Source organism: Papilio polytes, unplaced genomic scaffold, assembly GCF_000836215.1.
Source record: "Papilio polytes unplaced genomic scaffold, Ppol_1.0 DF821067.1, whole genome shotgun sequence".
In the NCBI taxonomy this organism is placed as follows: Eukaryota; Metazoa; Arthropoda; class Insecta; order Lepidoptera; family Papilionidae; genus Papilio; species Papilio polytes.
This window is the reverse complement of record NW_013528137.1, coordinates 2,521,867-2,546,629: the sequence shown is the minus strand read 5'-3', so window position 1 is coordinate 2,546,629 and position 24,763 is coordinate 2,521,867. Positions and strand designations below refer to the sequence as shown.

General features: G+C 31.9%; 7 protein-coding genes across 9 annotated transcripts; 2 read left to right on the top strand and 5 right to left on the bottom strand.

The window, feature by feature from the left end:
• Positions 1-335: 335 nt before the first annotated feature.
• Positions 336-3,474, bottom strand: LOC106109818 (UBA-like domain-containing protein 1). The gene is made up of 4 exons (XM_013291436.1): positions 3,197-3,474; positions 1,993-2,070; positions 1,509-1,769; positions 336-709 (listed from the first exon to the last, which is right to left on the bottom strand). The coding sequence occupies exons 1-4, from the start codon at positions 3,305-3,307 to the stop codon at positions 683-685; spliced, it is 477 nt and encodes a 158-aa protein (XP_013146890.1). The 5' UTR covers positions 3,308-3,474; the 3' UTR covers positions 336-682.
• Positions 3,475-3,953: 479 nt separating this feature from the next.
• On the top strand, positions 3,954-5,993 carry LOC106109815 (putative RNA exonuclease NEF-sp). 2 transcript variants are annotated; one of them, XM_013291434.1, is made up of 2 exons: positions 3,954-4,105; positions 4,235-5,993. In XM_013291434.1, exons 1-2 carry the CDS (start codon positions 4,047-4,049, stop codon positions 5,895-5,897), a joined length of 1,722 nt encoding a protein of 573 aa, XP_013146888.1. In that variant the 5' UTR covers positions 3,954-4,046; the 3' UTR covers positions 5,898-5,993. The 2 variants fall into 2 exon arrangements, with proteins under 2 accessions (XP_013146888.1, XP_013146887.1); XM_013291433.1 differs by having other exon boundaries at positions 3,954-4,113; positions 4,240-5,993.
• Positions 5,976-10,667, bottom strand: LOC106109817. Its single transcript, XM_013291435.1, has 4 exons — positions 9,304-10,667; positions 8,756-8,920; positions 7,460-7,724; positions 5,976-7,163 (listed from the first exon to the last, which is right to left on the bottom strand). The coding sequence occupies exons 1-4, from the start codon at positions 9,356-9,358 to the stop codon at positions 7,016-7,018; spliced, it is 633 nt and encodes a 210-aa protein (XP_013146889.1). The 5' UTR covers positions 9,359-10,667; the 3' UTR covers positions 5,976-7,015.
• Positions 10,668-11,256: 589 nt separating this feature from the next.
• Positions 11,257-13,127, bottom strand: LOC106109721 (rutC family protein HP_0944). The gene is made up of 3 exons (XM_013291321.1): positions 12,828-13,127; positions 11,835-12,058; positions 11,257-11,491 (listed from the first exon to the last, which is right to left on the bottom strand). Exons 1-3 carry the CDS (start codon positions 12,962-12,964, stop codon positions 11,364-11,366), a joined length of 489 nt encoding a protein of 162 aa, XP_013146775.1. The 5' UTR covers positions 12,965-13,127; the 3' UTR covers positions 11,257-11,363.
• Positions 13,128-15,945: 2,818 nt separating this feature from the next.
• Positions 15,946-18,202, bottom strand: LOC106109751 (E3 ubiquitin-protein ligase rnf146). 2 transcript variants are annotated; one of them, XM_013291353.1, is made up of 6 exons: positions 18,064-18,202; positions 17,829-17,914; positions 17,264-17,411; positions 16,949-17,140; positions 16,558-16,726; positions 15,946-15,997 (listed from the first exon to the last, which is right to left on the bottom strand). In XM_013291353.1, exons 1-6 carry the CDS (start codon positions 18,089-18,091, stop codon positions 15,985-15,987), a joined length of 636 nt encoding a protein of 211 aa, XP_013146807.1. In that variant the 5' UTR covers positions 18,092-18,202; the 3' UTR covers positions 15,946-15,984. The 2 variants fall into 2 exon arrangements, with proteins under 2 accessions (XP_013146807.1, XP_013146806.1); XM_013291352.1 differs by lacking the exon at positions 15,946-15,997 and adding an exon at positions 16,246-16,434.
• A 1,170-nt stretch (positions 18,203-19,372) lies between these two features.
• LOC106109752 (U3 small nucleolar RNA-associated protein 14-like) lies at positions 19,373-20,909 on the bottom strand. Its single transcript, XM_013291354.1, has 4 exons — positions 20,680-20,909; positions 19,969-20,208; positions 19,724-19,888; positions 19,373-19,641 (listed from the first exon to the last, which is right to left on the bottom strand). The coding sequence occupies exons 1-4, from the start codon at positions 20,794-20,796 to the stop codon at positions 19,504-19,506; spliced, it is 660 nt and encodes a 219-aa protein (XP_013146808.1). The 5' UTR covers positions 20,797-20,909; the 3' UTR covers positions 19,373-19,503.
• Positions 20,910-21,126: 217 nt separating this feature from the next.
• Positions 21,127-21,870, top strand: LOC106109753 (gamma-aminobutyric acid receptor-associated protein). The gene has a single exon (XM_013291355.1). It carries the CDS (start codon positions 21,245-21,247, stop codon positions 21,596-21,598), a length of 354 nt encoding a protein of 117 aa, XP_013146809.1. The 5' UTR covers positions 21,127-21,244; the 3' UTR covers positions 21,599-21,870.
• Positions 21,871-24,763: the final 2,893 nt, after the last annotated feature.

Sequence of the window (24,763 nt, the reverse complement as noted above, 5' to 3'; positions counted from 1 at the left end):
GATGAGAATGATGACATTAATATATGGAAATTTTGTAAGATTGAGTTACATTTATATCTAGAGTTTATTTTGATGAATCATAAGTAGGAAAAAACACTAAACAATAGATGAGCATCTTATTTATCTTTTGTGCCACTAAATAACTTTTATGTAAGGACTTTTGCTTTGGAGGTATTTCTTCTGGCAATATTTATATGCTAACATTCCTATTGTGAATAATTGAGCTACCAAATTCATAATTGAAATTCTAAACATATTAATGTTACTAACTAAGGGATTGTTAATTTCAAATGTCTGTAAAAATTAAAAATGATAAGGACAAAACAGAAGTCAAATAAAGATAACATTGAATTTCTTCTTTTTTATATTATACAGTAATAATTACATTTATACCACTACATATTATTGATACCAAAACTTCTTTAATCACAGGTAATAAAGATTTCAATTAGGTATCAAAAACACAATTCATATTATACATAGTGCATTTTGTTTTAGAAACCACTATATAAACAGTGAGAATATTTTAATGTTTAACATGATTGACTATAGCACCCCAAATATTGTCCAGCAAACAAGGTGCAGTGGGGCGTCCGGAAAATAACATTACACAAGTCCACAGCTCACATTGCGCACCATTACAAAAATAAATTATAGATGCTCCTAACCTCTCACTAGCAATTTATCTTGGCATATGTTCTCTGCACACCTGAAAATTATACAAATTTCAATAAATTGATATTAATTTCAACCACCCTTGATTATAAGTAAATAAAATTCGAGTTTTCTTTTATAATTTTGTGTTAAGTTTAATATTGTATTACATATATTATGGACACTAATTCAGTTGTCTGAAACATAAATAAATTGATAAAAATAAGACATTTTATACCACTGATATAAAATTCACGCTATACTGAAATTCTTTTACATTTTTTTTTACTTGTTTAACACAATCAAATCAAATGCATACATGAGCATATGCCATGCATTGAGTGTATATTTAAATTTATTAAGGTTACCATACAGATCTTTCAAGTTATTTACAATGTGCTATTTATTTAGTTTTTAGTTATACTGCAACAAGCATATAGCACTTAACTTTACTGTGGCAATGTGTACTTTAAATAATTTTTAAACATTATAAACAGTGGAAACTACTTAGTCTACATTTTAAAGAATTTTAATGTTATTATGAGAATATTATTTGATATGAATAAAACAATACATAAATCAACTTCTAAAATTTTCCACAATTTATATAAAGCAATAGAATCTTCACATAATAGGAATTGCCTAGAATGAGGGTATTCAGCTTTAACAAATTTATGGCTGAATACTGAAACAATACTTAAATATGTAACAATAATGTAATACTTGAACTCCAAATTCCACATCTTCAGGTTTATCAGATTGTAATTTGCGCTTATAAACCAAAATGTTAAAGATTTGTTTCAATATTCTGCTGATAAAGTATTTATTTAAGAGATTCATTGAAGTATACTGACTGCAGTTGAGCAGGAGAGCGGTGCATAGTTATTCTGCGGATTGGGCGGACTCTGGAAGGTGTTGACTTGCATGGGAGTGTGCTGGTGCTGGTTTTGATGCTGGTGTTGGTACTGGTGCGGCGGCGGGTGTGTGGCGAGTGGGGACACGGGCCCGCCGCTGGCGTTGCCCGGGCTGCCCGTCGTCGATAGACGAGAGAACGCAGCTAATGCGTCTGGAAAGTTCGGCGGCGTCGCTGGAGTGTTACACGGAGTTATTAATTGCTGTAAACAAAATTGTTGTTGATCATCAAACAGCTTTTTATAGAATAACTAAGGAAAATTAATTTATCACATAGTCAAATGCTGTTCTTGAAATATTGATTCATAACACAATAATCACTAAAACTTATTTCTTGAATAGTATTGTTAGTTTTGGATCAAGTAAAGTTTAAATGTCATAAAAAGGTTACTAAAAACTCATTTATGTGGCATGTCAATTACTGACCTGGTGATAATGTTGAGCAGCAATTCCATTCGCTCCTGATGGTATTGCAACTTCTTGGAAGAATATTGATAAGGCTGTCTGTAAATAGTATAAAAATCTTTTTAAAATCATTGTGCAAATACTTTTATAATTATAAATAGGATAGTATATCCTACAGAATGAGAATGTATAAGGAAAAGGACAGTGACTACAACCAGCAGACAGAACAGTTTGTGTTTTGCTTTTATCAAAGAAAACAATGAAATGGCATTTTTTGTTTCAGTATATTTGCTGACTAATGTTATAAAACTAGGTAACAATAATATTACTTAAGAGTATTTTGTGTGAACTGACATTAAATAATTACTGCTGCTTTAGAAACTGTATTAGTTTACATGATTCATTATTATTTTTATATAAAAAAATGTAATGTCTATCTTTTTGATACCATATTAAGCCATCAGCCAAAGGGACTTTGCAAATATAGTTTAATATTAAACATATTTTATTTTAATTTACTCATTGTTTCTAATGTCAAGTATCATTGTAATATAATTGGGCTCAAGTACAATGGAGACACAAATGGTGCCAACAGCCTCAATGTATGGTGTTGATGTTCTACATTTTTACTTAAGTATAAAGCAAAGTGATAAATTTTAAATTCAAGATAAGCATGAACAAATAAAAAAAGAAAATTAAACAATTTCATAGTTAAGAGAGTTAAAAAAGAGAACATTTTCATTTGTTTAAATTCACTATGTATCTAAAATCAAATTTATAGAAAATTAAGGTTACAGAAAAATCAACATATATTACTTAGGTTAAAGAGCTATATTTAAAGAAATTGGAAATAAAGCTAACAATGTGTTTAATTCAATATGTGAAAACTTTAAGTGATGAAATGTTTGAATTAGTTAGTACAAGATAAACAAATGTGGTTTGCTCCTTGACACTTCAATTGTTATTGTTAGCTTATTTACAAACTACGCGCTTAATTTGTCATTATCAAGACGTAAGTAAATCTATTTTTGACAGTCAAGGAAAAAATATTACAGGTTTCAGTGTGCCCCTTGCGACAATCAATGCGTTTTGGTTCGATGGTGTCTTATAACTATGGATCCAATTTATAAACAAGATCGCTTTTAGCAAAATATAGCAAAATAAACGTGATGTAGCAGCCATTGCATGATTTAATTGTTTGTTTACATGTATTACTCAAATTTACCTCAAATTGCCAATGAGCAGCCTGAAGTAACTGTTTAGCTTGTTCTCGAGCGCATCCTGCTGCCAGCACAAATTGATTTATCATAACTTGTTCACGTAACGCTGAATCCATTGTATTTTAAGATCTTAACCAAATATAAGTTCACCGACTCTGCAAAAAATAGTAGCAGTTTGGTACAAGGTAGGTAGTAGTAGTAGGTAGTAGACACAAGATGAATGTTTATTCTGTTGGGATCACGGACTAATTTTATGAAAGGCGCTAGTGAGCATATAACATTCACGAGAGTAAAAGAGAGATCCGAACTGCGAAGTTTACATAATAAAATAACAATCCAACCTTCATGATTTTAGAATACAGAGTATAAAATCATGAATAAATCAAGGGCAATAAAAGGTTTCGACACATTTAGAGCGAATCTAGACATTTATGCTAGAAAGCAAGCGAGAAATATTATTTACCAGAATTTAAAATCAAATTAACAAATAATTGCTTCTAATAATTTAAGAAGCTTAATAAAGTTTTTGAAATTTCAGCAATTTTAATTTGAACAAAAAAGCAACTCGCTGATATTTGTTGCGTTGTTAAAATAAGTGCCATAAAAATTATTTAAGTGCACTTCATTACACCAAACAGTCTCGAATTGATAAAAAAATACTTATCATTCGGTTTAAAAATATCTTTGAATGCTGTGTTTTATCTACATTAGACAATTATAAGTTGACAGTGACGTTTGACTTGATTGACAGTGACATTGCAATAACATGTAGTGGTGTGTTTTTCTTCGTTTGATTTCGAAATATTATAATTTGTTCTTCTTAGGTTTTGCTGTAATATTGTTCTGAACTGAATAATGTTTATCGATAGAGGTCCAGAAGAACCTGTTAAAAAGAAGCGCCGTAAAAATTTAGATACAGCAGGTAAAGATCGACAATTCTTAGCATTTTTTTTGACTACCACCATATACCTCACTTGTTAATTGATGCAGATATCCCAGTGAATCTTATTGCTTTATATTTATAAATAACCTGTTTACATCTTTACAGATCAAGAAAATGAAAATGAGAAACCGGTAGCAATAGAGATGTTACAAAAGGTTCGAAAAAAACACATACCTAACCTCAGATTAAAGCCTGCTGGAGACATTGCATCTTTAATCACAGCCGAAGAAGAAAGAATACCATTAATGCTCACTGACATACAGCATCTTCTTTTGCATTCCCTATTTGGTAATATTAATTTGAGTCAACCTCCACGATGGTATGTTCTGGATAAGGGTAATCATATCAGTCACACTACATGCATCATATTAGAAGGTCTTTCTATTCACCACTGGGAAAAATATCAGCAACAAATGATAAATTTGAATAAAATCTTCAAGCATAAAATAGAAATTCTTACTCCATCTGTATACAATGCTTCACTTGTTAAAGAGTTAGCTTTAGTGCCTTTGTCTGAAAATGATAAGGAAGCTATTATACAGAAATATGGAAGTATGAATTTAGCTTTAGAAGCTAGAAAAGATTTGATGGTTATGATGAGAGCGGTATTTCCAATTGAAGATGGTAATAGTGAAAATTTTGATTATTCAAATGAAGATGCCTATCCTAGAACACAACTCATCTTGTCAGCTTGGCAATTGGTTGAAGACAATTATCCCTTACCTTTGAAAGGTAAATTACAAAACGCATATGCAGATTATGTATTGACAAAAGAGGAATATAAACCAGTTACAGCCAAATCACCAATGTTTGGTTTAGATTGTGAAATGTGTCTAACAAATGCTGGTTCAGAATTAACTCGGGTTACAATTGTTAATGAGAAACATGAAAGTATATATGAAACATTAGTTAAGCCTTACAATGATATAACTGATTATTTAACAAAGTATTCTGGTATTACTGCATCATTACTGACAAATGTTGACAAAAGATTAGAAGATGTTCAAAAAGAAATTCGAGATTTATTACCTCCTGATGCAATTTTAGTTGGTCATTCTTTGAATACAGATTTACATGCTTTAAAAATGATGCATCCCTATGTTATAGACACTAGTGTAGTATTTAATATCACTGGGGAAAGGTGTCGTAAACCTAAGCTGAAGGTCTTAGCCAGGGAATTTCTAAATGAAATTATTCAATCTGGAAAAGAAGGCCATTGTTCTAAAGAAGATGCAATAGCCACTTTAAAAGTTGTACAGTTAAAACTGAAAAAAGATTTAGAATTTGGTGACGCAGTACATACTAATAGAAAACAGTATAAGGAAAATATGATAAAAGTGAAACAAAAGGAGGAATATGCTCTTTCAATTTTTAATCATATAATAGAACAGAAGAAAACATCAATTGTGGTTGGATGTGACAATATTACAGGTGACTACCATACATATTTGACACAAGCAAAAGAAAGTCTTAATTCACAGTTGAAAAAGAACAAGGTGAAAAAGGTGAAATTGTGCACAGTTGATGGCATTGAAGAAGTTATATCTAAGCTTACTGAATCTGTTAGTGAATATAACTTAGCTATGGGACATCTTAAATTAGAAACCAATGTTGATAATGAATTACATCAAATGCTAGACATTGATGCATGGATACAAAGGGTGTGGGATAGTTTGAAGCTATCAGGTTTGTTTGTTATTGTGTTTGGTGGGACTGCAGATACCAATGGTATTGCTATGATGAGAGTTAAAGATTTAACATGAGTTTGCCTTTACTGAATTACTTTTGATGTATATGTTTAAGTAAACATTTCTTTTGATTTAATAACATAGTAGGTAGCCCAATTCTTATGAATATCAATATTATTGATATTCATAAGAATTGAACAAAAATACTTAGTATATAAAACAATTGTTACTTTTATTTAAGAATCAAGTTGGCAGACAAAATGATGTTCTCTAAGTTATTGCAAAACATACAAGTTTTGTTTCATATCAGAAGTCTATCGTTAACTGTGATTTTCCATTAAACAAAACATTTGTACAAAAACATCTCATTCTTTTTTAAAACATATAGTTAACAATATGTGCTTGTACATATGTTTTGTAATGATACCTCACATATATGTAGTAAACAATCTGCACAAGAGGCATTTAGTGGCTCAGTTTATATGTTTTATTATTTTTATGACGCCTTGCTGAAACTAAAATAGGATTATGTTTAAATCGAATATATCAATAAACATCAGGATGTTAAAAAGTAAAATTGTTTTACTTTAGCTCAAAAACGAATGTATAAATGTCTACAAAACTCTTCATGGCTCTTTGGTGCAAAATTAGCTAAGCTACCATTTCAAAAACAGTGGTACGATTCTGTGGGGATTAGGAGAAAATTAGGTTTTTCAATAGCTTTCATAATTCAGAAATCGAAGATATAAGCTTTTCCTTTTGTTTGCCGCTTCTAGAATGGGAATAGTAGCGTCTACTTACGTTTTGTTTACGTAACGGTAATTGTTGTGAATACAACAATTACCTTTAACATATAAACTTATGGAACGTATGTAAAACTCGCAGCTTGTCCTTGACCTAGGCCTAGAATGTAAGATACAGTTTCAAACGTTGACGTTAGGTCAGTTAGATTCTGAAATCTAATTAGATGTAAGTTTTTTGCTTATTGTTTTTGGTCCGTCAACTTCAGTCTCGACGGCTTGGTGGTGCGTTACCATCAGTTTGTATCTAGATAGGATTTCATATTATAGTCCGATAAGGTATTTAAAAAAAAATACTAAGGAAAAGAATTGTAATGATTGTAATTTAAATTAAGTTATTATTAATATTTAAACATCTATGATAAACAATGTCGCTGTTATGGGATGGGTATGTTATTTGCTGAGTGCATAAATTTGTCCAGTGATGGGGTCGACTGTGAGCGAGGGCGGCAATTCGGCGGCCATGTCGGCCAGCGCCTCCCAGCGCGTCGCGCGGCTGCCCTCCGACTGGCTAGGACTTGCTAACTCTTCAATTTCTTCCCTGCAAGAAAAATTCGCCACCTATTTAGAACCTATTTCCATAACGTGAGATATTTGTTTCTTCGACTACCTATATTTCATACAAAAGAAACATTTTTTCCAAAAATCTCCCATTTTCTATTTAAGTATGTCTTTTGGTACTACCTTCTAAATGTTTTTACTTTTATAAACATTCTAGCCCCTAGTTGAAACTTTTAAGTATTTGCTATGAAGGGAATCCACTTTCTGAATCAAGATTCAAAAATGATGTTCTAACAAAAGGACATTATTTGGTTTAGTTTGTACATATGAACTTACTTGATCTCTTCTGGGTCTGCTACAGAAGTCGTTTCATCTATGCTGTCTTCCAATTGGATGTCAGTCTCAGTCTTGGGTTCTATAACTTCTGCTTGATTAAGATTCGATTCAGAAGAGATCTTTTCTACACTTTCCTGCTTTTCCAAAACACTGTTAGATAGAACGTGTTCGACGACTTCTTTTAAGGTTGTTATTTTTTCTTGTTCTCGGTAATTTGTATCATTTTGATTTGTTTCATTGTTATCCTTCTGTTTGTTCTGGTCCCCTGTAATAGTTTAGATATTTTATAACAGTACGATTGTGAAATTAAAACCTTAGGTTTATTTTTTTAGTTGCGTAAAGTATACGAGCGTCCAAATTTAAAGAGATTATTTGGGTCCATCGATATTCATCATCAGCCTAAGGTCTTACTGGGCGTCGTTTATTACTACTCGTGGGCCTCCTCATCGATTGCCACAATGCCCGGTACTTTGCTGCCCGCATCCAGTGTTATCCCTCAACCTTGACCTTGTGGCAAAAAATAAAAATTCTCTCATGATTCTAGAGTTTATAATCCATTTAAATTAAAGTAATTCTTTCAATTTTTTAACTCTATAAACACGCAGCGGTTTATGAAGATAATTTTTCTTTCAAAGTAAGTAGTTAATTCCGTAAAAATGCAAAGTATCTTTTGATAAGCGTAAGACGACAGAACCTTAACGTATCACGTGATCATAAATAACAATGATACCACAACAGCACTTTATAAAATAGTTTAGGTTGTAAATTGCAACGTAACTTCGGCGATTTTTTTAACAATCACGCAATTTTACTCCTTACATTTATTACTTCTTTATTAGCTCATAGGCAGCACTTCAACCACCACAATTTCAACTGCTTTTTATGATTAAGGGTAACATTATAGTAGCACACACTGATTATGTTGTATTTTTCTCCTCGAACGAGAGGGTATTTCAAAGACTCTAATTCGGACGAACGCTCGGGCTTGTTCGGGAAGTGCAGTGCAGTTGTATAGAAGTCGCTTACGGATTTGCATATTTTGGGTTTGTGTGCTTAAAAGCAGTTTAATTAATTCGGTTTAATTATCAATAAATTAATAACAATCGTGACGTAATTATATTACTCTGATAGTCTTAATTCTTATTTCTATGTGGAGAAGGGAAAAGGGACTCCCAGAATCATCACTGGTCCGACTGACTCGGCAAGTTATCATTTTAATTATTTAACACATTTTATTAACATGAACTACGGACCATTTTGTGTTAATTTCATGAATGGGTGAAAAGCTTGACCTACCTTCGATATTTTCGGTGGATGTAGAATCGTTTGGTATATAAAAAATATTTCTATCTAATTGTATATCATTAACAGTATCACATTTAGAAAGTCCATTTTCTTTATTCAATTCATTCTCATTACTTTTATTAATACCTTCGTCCTCCAAAAAATGTATATTTCTATCTGAAACAAACATATAAAAAATTATAGAAATGTAAAGCACTTTTCGAATAATTACGCCGCAAGTGTATGTTAAGCTTTTTATTAAGAACAAACAACAAAGTAATAAACCTTAATTATTTTACATGCGTGAAGCGAATTGAATAAAATTAAGCGTCGTCTTACCTTTAACATTGACCTCGAGTTCACTCAGCACTCGGCACGCCCAAACCCTAACTCGCTAATGTTTTCAAATAGCTAATGAAACAACAAAGAGCATAATGGCCCATTACCGAGAAGATGATATATAATAATAAATCAGTGCTCTGTAATAATTTTATTAAATGTAAAATAATTCAAAGTGCTAAAAAGTACAACAGTACGAGTAGTTAGTGTCATACGGTCACCTGTAGAATTGGTATGAGCTTCGATGACGTTCGGAGCGCTGCTAGTACAGCCCATGGTGGGTGGCCAGCCAATTAAATTGGAATGATGAACATGCGAAAAGCGACTCAAATGCTAAAAGTTATTCAGCCACGATTTATAAGTGTGATCAGCCGACAAGCCGAGCTCAGGCCGTCCGCGCGACTGCCGCCGGCCGTTCGGCCGCCCGCCTCCGACGCTGTTACGCCTCTACCAGATCGTATCGTTCTTGCTATGGGAGGGTGTTCACTCAGATGACCTCGCACTCGCACCCCCGTCGCATTACTTTTTAAATAAACGAGTGTAAGAACATTCTTTTACTTGACGTAAATATTTTTATGCGAGAAACACTTTTCTCGTCTATGTGGAGTTTGAAACCATTTATCTATTAGTAGATATGCTTTCCTAGTTTTAAAGTATGGATTACGTTTGAAATCGAATAATCCAAAACTTATGTTACACGTAACAACTTTCATTATTAGAAAGCGAAGCTGTGAGCTAAAAATATTTCGCACTCATTATTTTTTAATATATCATATTTTTTAACAATACTGAAATATATTTATTCAATGGCCACCATTAGAAATATGGAGACTCATTTCGATATTTCCTACGGAACACCCGTTGTGCTTAAAACGAAATAAACACCTCCGGAGTAAGCAAGCCATGTTGTAGCATTACTTTTGGAACTTTAACATTATGCATTTTTGTCCGTATTCTGGTAGAAATAAATGTATCGTAAGGTCTATTTACATCGTCATCACCAATCGGCGAAGAAAATAGTGCTTATCAATTCAGTGATGAACTTTGTTGTGTTACCTTAACAAAGGTTCAAATTATTTATATCGTCTCGGTACTTAACGAGTGACTACCTTGGCACTTATTTTAAGTAAATAGAGCTCGCTAAATCAAGGTTATGGAGATTTCATTTTTGTGATAATGTCAGTAAGAGCATAATATGCATTTTAATTATGTTTTATTTATAACTCTCTAATTAAATAAACCTATGGACTAGCTAGGGTAAACAGTTATTAGTATAAATAACTCTGTTTTCGGACGTAGGGGAGGAAATGGATTTAATTTGTTTACATAGCAATATGCTCACGGCAGCGGCACATTTTACTTGTGGCTATATAAGGCTAGAAATGTATAAGGAATGTAATTTTTAACTTTAACAATGCACTATTTGAATACTGTCAAGGATTATGTGAAACTTCATTAATTCTTACACGCTGTTGACCGCCTAGGTATATTATTTCTATTGCACGCTATAAAAAGGTGCGGCTAGGTCATTAATACTGTAGTGTACTATAGTAAAAACTAAAGAAAAACCGTACCTAGTTTTACTTCTTTTGCTATCTACACCTTGTCAATTAGTTTAAAAAATACTCTATTCTGGAAAAATTCTTGTGCCCAATAAACCGCGGTTGGTAAATCGTTGAGACTTCAAAGGTATTATACAGGTTGAGGAATTAGTTCCTGAAGGTCTTTTGCGAATTCTAATTTCACATCTAAATGTGAAATTCAATTGAAAGATTTTAGACATTTTGTTAAAGTTATGTAAAGATTTTGTTTGACAAGCAAAGTTGTTAGGTAATTGTGGTAGACATAAAGGTCCTGAAACAGATGAGAACTACGATCTAAGTTTAACCATCAAAAATCACGCGCTTGCCTGATCCCCAAACATACCAACGGAGTACTTGATAAAGCGACAAGCGTTATAGTTCAAAGTTTAAAATACCCATTTTTCATCTTGTACTTAGGAGTTTACTAACTGGGTTATATTTTTGTAATATCGTTTTGGCTTACACGAAAGCCTTTAATCTTAAGATTTTCTTCGAGTGGATTAATTTACAATTGAAGGATATACAAAGTAAAGTTATCGTAGTGATCACATTTATTTTTATCTATAAACGTTCACATGAAAAATAAACAAATATGCATTAAAATTGTTTATATTTTACAAGAATATGCGCAACTAGTTTTTATCGAAGATTATCAAATAAATACAGACAAAATAAAACTCAAATTAAGCCGCGAGTGTTCAGCGCGAGCATGGACAAGCCATCTCCTTGATGCCGATTAGAGCGATCGCCTCGATCTCGATCAGCGCGTTGAGCGGCAGCTTCACCACTTGGAACGTTGATCGCGCCGGGTACACGTCGGAGAAAACTTTAAACAAAATCACAAACGAAACTTAAATTAAAGTAGGAAAAATTAGATGATTTCTGCTTACCTCTAATTAAGGAGAGAAGTGACCTGTAGTTAAACAACAATTTCCTTTCATGATTTTCCCGTTGTATTAAAATGCTAATTGTTATTTAGACTGACTTGCGCAATTAGGACAGTTATTACAATACTGTCCATAGATAGTGAATACAGATAACACATTGTAAATATAGCGTCAGTTCTATCTTAACACTGAGAACCAATAAAACTATTAAAATGATGTTATTGAGATATATTGTTCTGTTAGTATAGTAGTTTATCCACTAAAATAAGTTATAGGACTTACATTCAGCATATACTTTGTTAACACATGGAAAATCATCCATACTAGTAAGTAAGATCGTGGTTTTTAGAACACCCTGAAGAGAGCTTTCGCCGGCCTCCAAGATACTTTTGAGATTGTTGAGCGCCTGCCGGGTTTGGCCCTCGACGCCGCAGATCATGTTCGACTGCGTGTCGAGGCCGAGGACGCCCGACACGTACAACGTCTTGTCCGTCAGCACCGCCTGGCTGGAATACACACCACCCGTTATTTATCGAGTCCCTCTCTCTACCTAGTCAAGGAACATTATTTGTAGTTTATGGACTAATACTATTTGACAAGTGAGAAAGCGGCTAGTTGGTAACACTAGAGAAGTAGCCGCTGCTGTTCAGATTTCGATTGAAACAGTGAACATCTGCAACAAGCTAAAAAATTACAGATGCCTATATTCATTAGATAAGGGTGAGGTCGAGGGTGTCGGCTATGTACAATTTTTATCAAAATCGGTTTCAAAATTGTTAGTTATTGGTATTTTTTAGTAAATTTAATAATTATATTTATAAATGTTAGGTTGGGGTGTGGGAGTCGTGAACAGTGCCGAGGGTACATTTACAAGTCACTGAACTTTAACTCAACGATTTCTTATTGATTTTATATATCCGCACCCTTTGCGGAGTCAAGAAGCGTTATTTTCGTTAAAAATAATCAAATGGTTCAACTTTTTCAAGTAACATGTGCACTCCAGCTCATCAATTTTATTTACCTCTATAGATGACTAAAATAGATTGAAAGAAAAACAAAAAAGAAAAATCTATTTTCACCATTACTATTATGTTAATGCCAAATCATATGTTATAATGTTTATGTGAACTTTTAACTATAATTACCAAAACACCCTTGTATATGCACTTGCTTTTGTAGCACTACCCTCAGTCATGTTATGACAATGTTGACATAACGATTTATTGATAAAGTCGATGTCAAAAGGATCGAAATTTATAATAACGTACTTCTTACCTGTAAGGTCCAACAGGCTTATAAACATCCGGAGATGTAATTGCCTTTTTGTTTACTTTTGAAGACTTAGTACTCGTCTTAGACATATTAGATTTAAACCTGTAACACGTTTGTCTTAAACTGAATCGCCAGTTCATTTGATTACAGAGAGCGCGCCGGGAGATCACGGTCTGAGGTCACGGTGCTTACAGCATCATGACCCGCAACTGATAATCCAAATATAATAAAAACTCACGTATGATTATATTAAATTACAGTTAAATTTAGTATGACTTGTGAATTTGTAATATGTCAAAAAGTTCAAATACAATTTATACCATTTTAGTCATCGATACTATTTTTTTCTGCCAGTTTTCGATTTTTACCGTAGTATGTAATCTCTGCCTACCCCTTTGGGTTATAGTAGTAAGTTAATTGTATTCGTTTTTATATAGATATATATATTTAGATATATGTGTAATATAGATATTTTTTTTTTATATCATTTCCCAGCTGTAGAATGAATTACTCGAAGAGTTGTGAAACATTTTATATTCCAAGCCCTCTTATTCCCTTATAAAAAAGAGAAAATAGATTTCCTAAAAATGTAAAGACAGTAGACATGCACGTCACTTAAGAAAACTTAAATAGGAGCCTATTTGTTCCCTGACAGTGTTCTACATTTATTTCATACAAAACCATGTAGTCGTCCTGCAGACACCTTCTGCATAAAAAAACTTTCTTATTTATATCAAGTAAACTTTTCTTAGTCGTTAACCTCGTAACTGTAGACGCATTTTGTTATATTATTTTCATACATAATATACGATAACTACTTAACTTTTACTTATTTCAACACTTACTTTAAAATTAGAAAATAAATATCTTGCCTTTACTTACTTCCCCTTGTCGTGACTCAGAAACAACTATGAAATGAATACATTTGCAATCGTGTTATGTGAGGCGTTCGTGAACAATGCTTTGCATTAACATATTGTTTCTTTAGTCCTTTGTTCCGGAATTCACCACTTCTTTACATATGTTGAAGGGTATTTCAGTTCTAGATTCCAAGTAAAAACATAACGTGGTTTAATGTTTTATAAAAAACCTTGCGAAATATATATCTAATGAATAATTTAGAATTTTCCTCCACGCTATAAAGCGGTCGAATTAGGGCATTCAATGGTCCACTGAAGCAGTAAGTTCTAAAGCGCAGAAAAGAGGGCGGAAGCTAACGGAGTTTCCCTTTAGGTCTATTAGCTAGATTGTCTACCTCTAATACGACACTTTTCTGCAAGCTAAGAAACTAGTTAACCATAGTAATTAACTACTCAAAGTACAGCCCAGTGTCTAACGCTAAAGTACCATGGTCATACTGCACACTGAGGTTTTGGCGATATTTTCATTAATTAAATGTAAAACTATAGAATTTTAAACTGAAAACCTAATCGATCGCCCTTAACACCGCCTTTTCGTAGTAGATTATTTTATCGAGACTTACATTTCATATGAATAATTCATGTGTATGTCTCGATAAATAAATCTACTGGTAGTAGAAGCATACTAGAAGATCGCAGAACATGAGGGAGTCTATACTTAAACTTGTTCAGCAGGTTCGTGTTTTAAATTATCGTGTATTGCAAGACAATCATATATATTTATTGTTAAATAATAAAAAAAAATATTTTTAATTCTTCGATTCTAATCTAAAGGGTGTAACCATAAAGTTACTTATATACTCTTTATAAATGTCATGTCAGTTTCTTTGCTTACAGCTGTCAATGTCACTATTTTTTCTTAGAGGTTAACTTAATATTTTATTTTTACGAATTTAATTCAATTAATCGATAAGTAAATTACATTGTTATAAAAACATACCGAAATTTGAAATTAAGGTATTAACCATTACGACTCTTAAAAAAGTTATCAATTTTGTTTGCAGAATAATTATATTAAATATATTTAATTTCTTACAGATAATATGCAGAGTATAATAAATCTGACTCGAACTCTACTGAGTAGTAACATACCAAAAATTACGATTGTAAAACCATATTTTTTTAGTACACTACAAGACTTAACTAGAAAAAAGTTATTACAAGTTTCTAGCCCTATAATAAACCCAGTATGTGGATTTAAAATAAAAGGGCGGGTACGAAGGCGTTGCAAATCATGTTATTTTGTTTTTCGTGATGAAAGGAAATACGTAATTTGTGCTGAATACCCTCGACACAAACAGATGGCAATGAAAGCTAAACCTCACAACACCTGGATATTGACACATGCAAGCCAGAGCCCTGTAAGGCCTTGGTAGTTTTTCTAGATATAAAGTTAAGTAGTTAATGATGTAGATAATAAAAATTTGAAATTTGAATTCTTAGTTTTTAATTTAACTGTGTTACAGACGTTTGAAAAGCAAACCTATTGCCATGGAATTCCAAGAACAAGGCCTTTTTATTTAGCTTGCTTGTTCAATAAATACTGCTAAATAGGTTGATTTAATAAGTTAATGTAACTACCTTAGATTTAATAGGACCTGACATAATTGGAGTGGTACAGAAAATTATCAATGATACAAAAAAAAAATATCCCATCATTTATTCAAGAAATCAACATTTAAAATAAATTTGAAATAAAAATAGTTGTTCAACAAAATTGGACAAATAACAAAAAATAGTAAGAAATAAAACAACACATGACAATTCTTTTAAATGTGCCTTAAGTAAAGTGACCAATATAGTATTATTTGCAATATAATAGAAAATAAAAACCTATTATTTTAAATTGTTATATGAATAACAAATTCTTAAAAATTGTCATGATTTAGATTTATTTATATTGCTTTGTCTTGGTTCATTGCACCTTACTATTACATATTTACTCTTGTCATTATAAAATAAACTATAAATATATGAAAATAATGTACATGCCACATTTCAGGTTCCAATTCTCTCACTAAGAGACATCTAAGTATATTTTATATTTTGTAACATTTTTTTGTGTTATGGGGATGGTTTTTCCCGTGGCTTTAAAATCAGCAAGCTGTGAATTTATATTTATTTTTAAATTAAAATCCAGCCTTGTTTTAATCTCTATTCCTTCTTCTTCAAGTTCTTGGTGGTTACACTTCTTTCTTTTTCTGTATTGGTTCCATACATTTGCTGACTTGTTTCAATCTCTACGAGTAGGGCCTTAAAAAAAATAACATTTATAAAATTCATGGATGTGTGAATGTAGAAGCGAGAGGTGTGTAATGAATGTCCATGGTCTCTGCTTGCCCCTTTAGGTTACAGGTGAGTTATGTTGATGTATCTTTAGAATTAAAATGAATAGTAAAAAAGGTCTGCAGAGTGTGCATAATTGCATCACTAAAAAGGTTAAAACTCTTAATTGTTCCTCAGCTCTACAGCAGGGAGAATGGGGAAATAAATAAGATGACTGAGAGTAATGAAATAGATTTTATTTTGTGACACAACAATGTTAACTCTGTATTGAGTATTGTAAAAGAATTTAATATTATTTTATACAATTATATATGTACTTGTAAACATGAATGCATAAATATATTTATGGATTCTCTGTTTCTGAGAAATCACTTGATGATTCTTGTTCCCCCAATGAAAGAACACTGAAATTATGACAAATAATTATTGATAAAGTATAAAAACTTACTATAAATAAACCCAGAGATTTTCGGTAACTGTGTGCCTTTAACATATAGCATGTTATGCTTTAAATATTTAAGGTGTACCTTAAATTACGGACCATCTCGGAGAACGAATCTTCATCTGCAGAGTTTTCGTCAATAATTTCAACACTTGTATCCACTTCCTCATCTCTTTCCGTATTGTCTAAAACTTGAACTTCAGCTGGAGATTCCAGATTCTCAATGCTGCTACTAAGATCAATACCGGCAATGCCTACAATGTTAAAGTATTTAAATTTCTACCATTAATAAAATATAATTTAATTATTTTAATCATTACAAATGCAACAAAAAATCGTATGACTTTTATTAGAGACTCAAAATAAAATCGAAATCAAGTAATAGGACAGTCAGTATGCTGCATTATTTTATTTAATATTTTCATTATCAAATGAGTATTTTCAAGGATAATTGAGTAATAGATGTCAAGACAAACCTTTAGCAGGCAAGAATGGTGTGTCGCGTCGTATTTTGCGTTTTTTTGTTGGATCACTCACACGGACTTGAATATTTTTATCAAAGTCTATCCGATACAAATATCCAGCTAATAGTAAAGAGCCTTCTTTTTCACCTTTGTTGTACAATTCTTCTAAATAGCTATTGCTACGTTTGTCATATTTCCACCAACCTGAATTTAACAAAATTAAAATTGGATTAATAGGTACTACAAAAATAAACACACACTATAACAAATGATACACCCTTCTTTAATGCTTATTTAAAGATAATTGAGAAAAATTCATATAAATACCATTTCCTCCTTCATAATACCACTGATAATCTTGATTGCGATTTTCCTCAATATTTTTGTTGTATGATAATAAAACAGGTTTATTTAAATAATCATTTGGTATTACACTACGGCACATGGCGCATGTCTTGTTTTGCAGAGCTATACCCTGTTGATAAACATTATCATTCTTAAATATGCTTTTTTACATAAATGAACTAACTTTCGCCCGCAACTCTGTCCGCATTACATTTAGAAAAAAGAACAAAATAAGCAGTGTATGTGTTTTTCCAGACTATCCTCTACATCTATTATATCATTGAGATTGGTTGAGCAGATTAGGCAACAAACTAACAAACATAAATCCATCCATCGAACTAACTTAATATTGCAACTAATTAGTTTTCATTACATCTTTGTTTATCATTTTGTATTTAAAAGCTATTCCTTCAAGGTGTTTTCATTTAATAGGTTTGGGTATTACACACCATAATCTCTCAAGAGAAATAATGACTAGCAATTTAGATTATTCAGGAAATGTAATCTTATGTAGAAAATAATAAAAATAAATTGCAAATATTCTTACCTTGGTACAAAGGAAGCAAAAAATATGACCACAGGGAAGTTTAGTTGGGTGATCATACATTTGTAAACAAACCGCACAGTACTGTTCTGTGAACAATGCATAAAATGGTATTTTAAATACTTTGTAAAACTTAACTTTTATACTAATGTTTACTGGAATGAACTTCAGATACTTTCACTATTGTGTTTTATATGACACGATTAAAGAAAGAGTAATTTTGTACAATTCAATTTACCTTGAAACTCTGGTTGAACGTCTGCCATTATGAAGTACTGCCAATATTCTTGTATTACAAAAAAAAAATATCGATATATTTTTATTGAATATACAATTTGGCAATTGACACAAAAAAATGCGAAACGGAAAAGTAATAATTTGACACTAACACTGACAATCAAAACAACCATAGACCAAAATCAGCACAGCTTATATAAAATTATATTTGGGGCAAACATAGCCCCAAAATAGTGATGGACTCAAGTGATTTTTTTTTCACCGTCACTCGGAATATAAAACTCGAGTGAATTTTCATGAGATCCAAGTATAACAGTTTGATTATGTTCTTACACAATTTAAATAATAATTAACATGTTTTAAAATTAACTGAAATAAACTCAACAAAAGAACAAAGGTAATATATTTTTAATAACATAGCAAAATTAACTGAAATTTCTTACTCGGTTCGGTATAAACAATGAGTCATTCGTAATTCGAATCAATTTGAGTTGACAAAAATTTTACTAGTGCGAGTAACATTAAAAATACTAGTCTCCAAATGAAAAGCAACTTGATTCCATCACTAGGACCAAGGGATAAAATGTATACCGCCTTTCTATCGGGATCCCGGTCGATATCATCCATGAAAATAAACAAAACGGAGGGCTTATGACACTTTTCATTTCTTTTTTTACGCAACTTATATGTATTAGTAATTTTTGTTTCTATTATTTTGGCGGAGAGGCAAATGCTATAATAGCAGGAACTCTCTCTTAGAAGTCAAATTGCAGTATGAACTATAAAACATATTATACATATACGAATGTCGCCAGCCATTGACCTAGGGTGGGTGGTGGTCAAGGGGGAATTAATAGGAATTTTTATTCTAACAAATGAACAACCAACAAGTCAACTAACAACACTGGTCATTGGAATCGTGAAAACCTTAATATTTGAAAACAATTTACGTAGTTATTTTACAATTTTTGCATCTAGGTCAACCGCACTTCCCTGGCGACGCCCATAATACCATGGTGAAGCTATATTCAAACACGGAGTGTGTTGAAATTGATTGCTTTTGATAGTATCTTTCATCTGACTACTAATCTAGAATAACAAGAGATATACCAACTAGTACCAAATGAAAGGTATCCCATGTTAATAACTACTGTAATTATTATTCAATATTTGGAACATATAAAGAGCAGGTTGTAGCTTATTACTTGTTGCTCAGAGGTCTGCATGCATCATGCATGATAAGACATTATTACATAGGCTTATAGGAGAGGGTAGGAAATAGATTCAGACCTAAGCAGTAAAAAGAACAATTAAATCTTTATTGAACATTTAATCCCCTTTTTATAAAATCAATTACATATTGTAATCTGGAATGCAGTGCTAAGTAAAAGTTATTATTATTTTGACTTATCTAATTGAATTAAGTAAAAAAACCTCATGTTTACTTGTCTCTTACTGTAATTAGGTCATTAAGATTCAATGCTACACATATTTCTTTTGAATCGGTGCGAGGATTGCGATCCAAGATTTCTGTTATTGGATAGTAATTGTCCCGGTTGTCAACATTCCATCCAGAGTACTGTAAATATATATATTATCATTAAAAGTATGTTGTCTTTTCAAATAAAAAATAATAAAAAAGCTGTAACTATTGAACTTACCACACATGTACATTTGTGAAGAATTTTTCCACATGATTCCATAGGTATAAACTTTTGTAATAGTGCTTTTCCATCAATTTTCCACAAATTTAATTCATCAAGTTTTGAAACAACAGTGTCACCATCCCATTTAACATCAGATTTCAGCAAAACAAAATTTCCAGACTAAAATGGTAATGAATAACATTAATTGAAAAATAATAAAAAAACAGTAGCATCTCAATAAATGATAAGAGTCTACATACATGAAAGTGCTTTGGTACATCTTTAGATTGGCTTGAGTCAGATTTGTTTCCATCGGAACCATTCTTTTCTTCATCTGAACCCTCTTCCTCATCTAGATCGCCTTCTTCATCTTCCGCTTCCTCATCTTCCTCCCCTTCCCCTTCACTCTCTTCAGTTGTAGAGTTTTTGCGTTTCTTTTTTGAATTATTCAATGCAGCTCGCGAAGTTCGTTTGCGACCACCTTTGGTCGATTGTTCATTCTATAAAAGTTATTTAAAATAAGAATATTTACTTATGTATAAATGTATATGTTATTTACTTTAGCACTCTTAACTGCTTGCTTATAAATAGTATGGTTTTATAATAGCAGACAATCCAGTGAACAAGGTATAATAAGCGAATTATTTCACAGCAAATCCATATAAATCAATCAATAATGAACATGTTATTTTTGAATTGTAGACTACTGTGTTACTAAGAAGGGATTAACCGTGGACTAAACTGCAACGTCGCTGTTATTGAAATGATATTACACATTGGATGACAAATTAATGCAAGGGTAAGAAAACAAATATGACGCCGATACAGAAACCTAACCTAACTCGTGAGAAAATGAAGACTATATATTGAAATGGTAGTATATGTTATTGTTATTTAATAATTCACAATATTAATTTGTATTCACTATAGCTTTATATCATTATTGAGGTAGTAATACACAGCTACGTTACCGAATCCGCATCCGGTGTCCAATCTTCACCAGAATCTTGAAATTCTTCTGGTTCACCGCCTTGCTCCGATCCATCGGAGTCATCATCAGCTTTTTTGAGTGACTTTCGTTTACGCATGATAAAAGTTGGAATTAGATATGTTCGAGAGTATAAATAAAGGTGCTAAAATTATCTCAAGCAAAAGACATAAACGGACGCTTTTCTTGTTGCAGGAAGAATCCAAAGACAACCATCATCAACCAGTTGATTGCCAGATTTGTTTGCCATAAATCAATAGTTTATGTGAAAATGACAATAATTTTACTAGAAAAAAAAAACTTAAAAAGAAATAGTACATTAATTTTTAGATATTTTTTTTTACCTACTTTAAAAATTTTGCAATTGATCTTAAAAAGGCGTATTTCTTTGTCGTTGAATAAAACATCGCAAATTCTCAATGTTGTCATATCAGCTGATTGCGTCACTGAGTTTGCGTTATTAAAACAATAACGCAAAAACAAAAAACAAGTCGCAGTTCTGATTCAGCTCCGTCAATTTGGAAATTAAAGCGTGAATTTGATCAAAAATGAAGTTCCAATACAAAGAAGAACATTCTTTTGAGAAAAGGAAGACTGAGGGCGAAAAAATACGCAGGAAATATCCTGATCGTGTTCCAGTGATCGTGGAGAAAGCACCGAAGGCCAGACTAGGAGACCTCGACAAAAAGAAGTATTTGGTACCATCCGATCTCACGGTTGGACAGTTTTATTTTTTGATCAGGAAACGTATCCACCTTCGGCCTGAGGATGCGCTCTTCTTTTTCGTTAACAACGTCATTCCTCCCACATCTGCTACAATGGGCTCACTCTACCAAGAGCATCACGATGAAGACTTTTTCTTGTACATTGCATTTTCCGATGAAAATGTTTATGGTTATTAATTAATATCTTTACAATTTTAAAACCCATTTATCGCCGTCATTCGTGAATATGTCTGCATATGGCGACTATTTAGGATTAAGGCTTAGCAATATTGATGTATTATGTTGTAATGGTGATATTTGATTTTTTTGCATCTTCCACTTTTATTTCCATATTTTATGCAAAGTTGTTATAATTTTAGAAATATCACAATTGTGGGCAAAAACATTTCTTTGTTTGATTAAGAGTGTAATAATTTCTGTAACAAAACAATAAAGCTATACAAAAAGGATATCAAGTTTTACTAATCAACCTTTAGTAACTAATCATAATTTATCAGTTGATCTAAATTACTGGTATTGCATGAAAAACTAAAATGACTAACAACAAAGAACAAATTATAATATGAGACACTGGTACCCCTTTTATACTTATAAAATAAATTCAATAAAATCTAAACAAACAGCTTTACTATATGACCATTGTTAAACATTCAAACAGTGTAGTATGTGATTACTTGAAATTTCACAAACAACAATGCATAAACAATCTAATCTCAAATGATTTCGCTGTAAAAATTCTATCAATAGAAATTGTACAGCAAAATCATTTGAGATAAGAAACACCACACCCTAGTTGACCAGGTCCTTTGACTAGGGTAAGGTGACATCAAATTTGTCATGAGTTACCACTGTAAAAATATCTACCATATAATGTACTGTTTATAGTTAGAAAGTATTGCAGGCCTGGCCTGGACTGTCTGGTATCACTGGCAGCAGTTAGTGTTTTTACAATAACACTAGTGCTAATTTTGACCTACTGGCCTACTTTTCTGCCACAATGTAAACCAGGCATAAGTCTCCGATCCCACTCAGAAAGTACCATTAATTTTCCACCGCTGTTTTGGCTCTTTGCATATAAGGGTGTTAAGATCATGTTATTGGCATAAGGTAGAGAAAATATTGTCTTTCTGTAGTATGTGAAATAAAGGAAATATTTTTTCACAAGCAACCAGAAATATAAATTTTACAATGTAAAACCAGCTTCCAAAAAGAACTGCTATTTCACAAGATCCAACCAGTTACAGGTTTATTTCTTTTACAATGCATCATTTTATCACTACATTTAAAGGAAATGTTACATTAAGTTTCAAGGATATTGTAAGGAAATATTACTTGAGATATTGATTTCCAATCCAAATTGTTATTTTAGTCACATATTGAATCAATCATAGGCTGTTATTCACAAAACTACTTATTTAGCAAAGCGATGAATTTTTTTACCATAAAACAAATCATTGCAATTTGCCGTCTTTCCATTCTTTAGTGATGAATGATCACATACAAAGCAATTAAGCAAAAGGGCCACAAGCAGAAGAGATTTCTATTTGGTAATAGAAATCTTTGTTTCTTTAACCTGTATCTATATTTCCTTATTGCTTCAAAGTTTCCTATACTCAGCTACAAAAGGAACTGAATAACTTCAAAATTTAAAAATTGCTTTGTTTTAACAATAGACAGATAAGACTATTGCTTTATTATGCTTTATATTGTTGTCTTACATAGGCTACTTCTATTAGTCTTGATTTGTCAACAAAATACGTTTATTTTATATTTACTTATATGTATTTAGGCAATAGAAACTTACTATTAGTGGAATGACCTTTGAAACAAAATCATTACCTATCTGCATAATTTGATTGTGAATTAATTATGCGGCACACAGTGCGTGTTGAAGGTAAAGACTACTTACCATGCTGTCGGAAGAAATGACAAAATTATATTGCTAACTCTGCTTGGTTGAGGGAATTGATGAAATGTTTCTATACATGTATATCAACAGGAGAACAAACATTTTACAATATTATAATTTAAAAATGTTCATGTGGATAAATAAAACAACAATTTGTTGGAATAAATTTATTAGGAATAAAATACTAATGTTCGGAAATGTTCTTACACTAGTACCACAAATAAAAAAATGCCGGTTATGCTACTGAATACGAGATGAATATTTAATATCTATTATCAATGTCTATTTAATATAAGATGCCTAGAGTGGCTAAATCATTTAAATTATTTCTTCTAAACACTATTGAATATAAGTTTAAGCTACTCCATTGAGTCATAGTATTTACGTAAAGGAGACATTAAACTTATCCTAATGCCAGTTATACACATCAATATTCTTAAAAAACAATCACTAATACTCTTAGGGCCTGTCCCACCACTGGTTGATAGAGGCTCAGATAGCTTAAATATGAGGTCAGTCAGATAAGGGATCAAAATCCGATATTTCCAACACATATTTTACACGTTGGATTGTTATCAGACAATTTATAATTTGGTGGGACAGGTCATTACAATCATAAAATTCAGCCACATTACACTAATCAAGTAAAGAGCAACATATAATGTAAAAAATGTTCACAATAAGCATAATTTTTCAAAACCTAAATTAAAACAATTTTGTAAATTACTAGTGACCTGTTTAAAGTAAAATAGGATTTTATTATAAAAAAATAACAATGCATCTGTATTTAGAACCTCATGTAGTGTGATCTGCGCGGCGGCCGGCCTCGCGGCCTCAGCCCGCGCCCGCGCGCGCCGCTCTCGCTGTCTGCAACAACACTTACATATTTTCCTTGTCTCTCTTTATCAAAATTTAGAATATTTGTTTTCTTGATGTTTAAAAAAATTAAGATAACTGGATTGTTGTAATTACGATATGATGGAATAAAATGTATATGTAAGCGTTTTTATAACTCGTAGTAACTCAAGAACATATGTCGTAAGCGATAAGGAGATCTGTACAAATATACAACTTTATCCTTAGAACATAAACTTTAGTTTATTTAAAGTAACATTGATGAAAATTACTAAGAAAATTGAATTGCAGAAAATCGCGTCCAAATTGTATAAAAAGCAAGTTTGAATGAAACACCTAATATCTTATGCAAGTAATGTAACTAAATTGGGATCGATGCACCAGTAAAATTTGGTAAAGATTGCAGCTGGTAAGTGCGCAGTTTATAAATATCAAACTGGTTTATTTTCCTAACGGTGCGACAGTGAACTTTGTAAAATACCTGTTTTTTTTGTCAAGATCACATAAATTTCTCCTTTACACATCTGCTCTTGAGGTTAGTGCCCTTTTTAGTTATGTCTTTTGCTAAAAGCAAGATC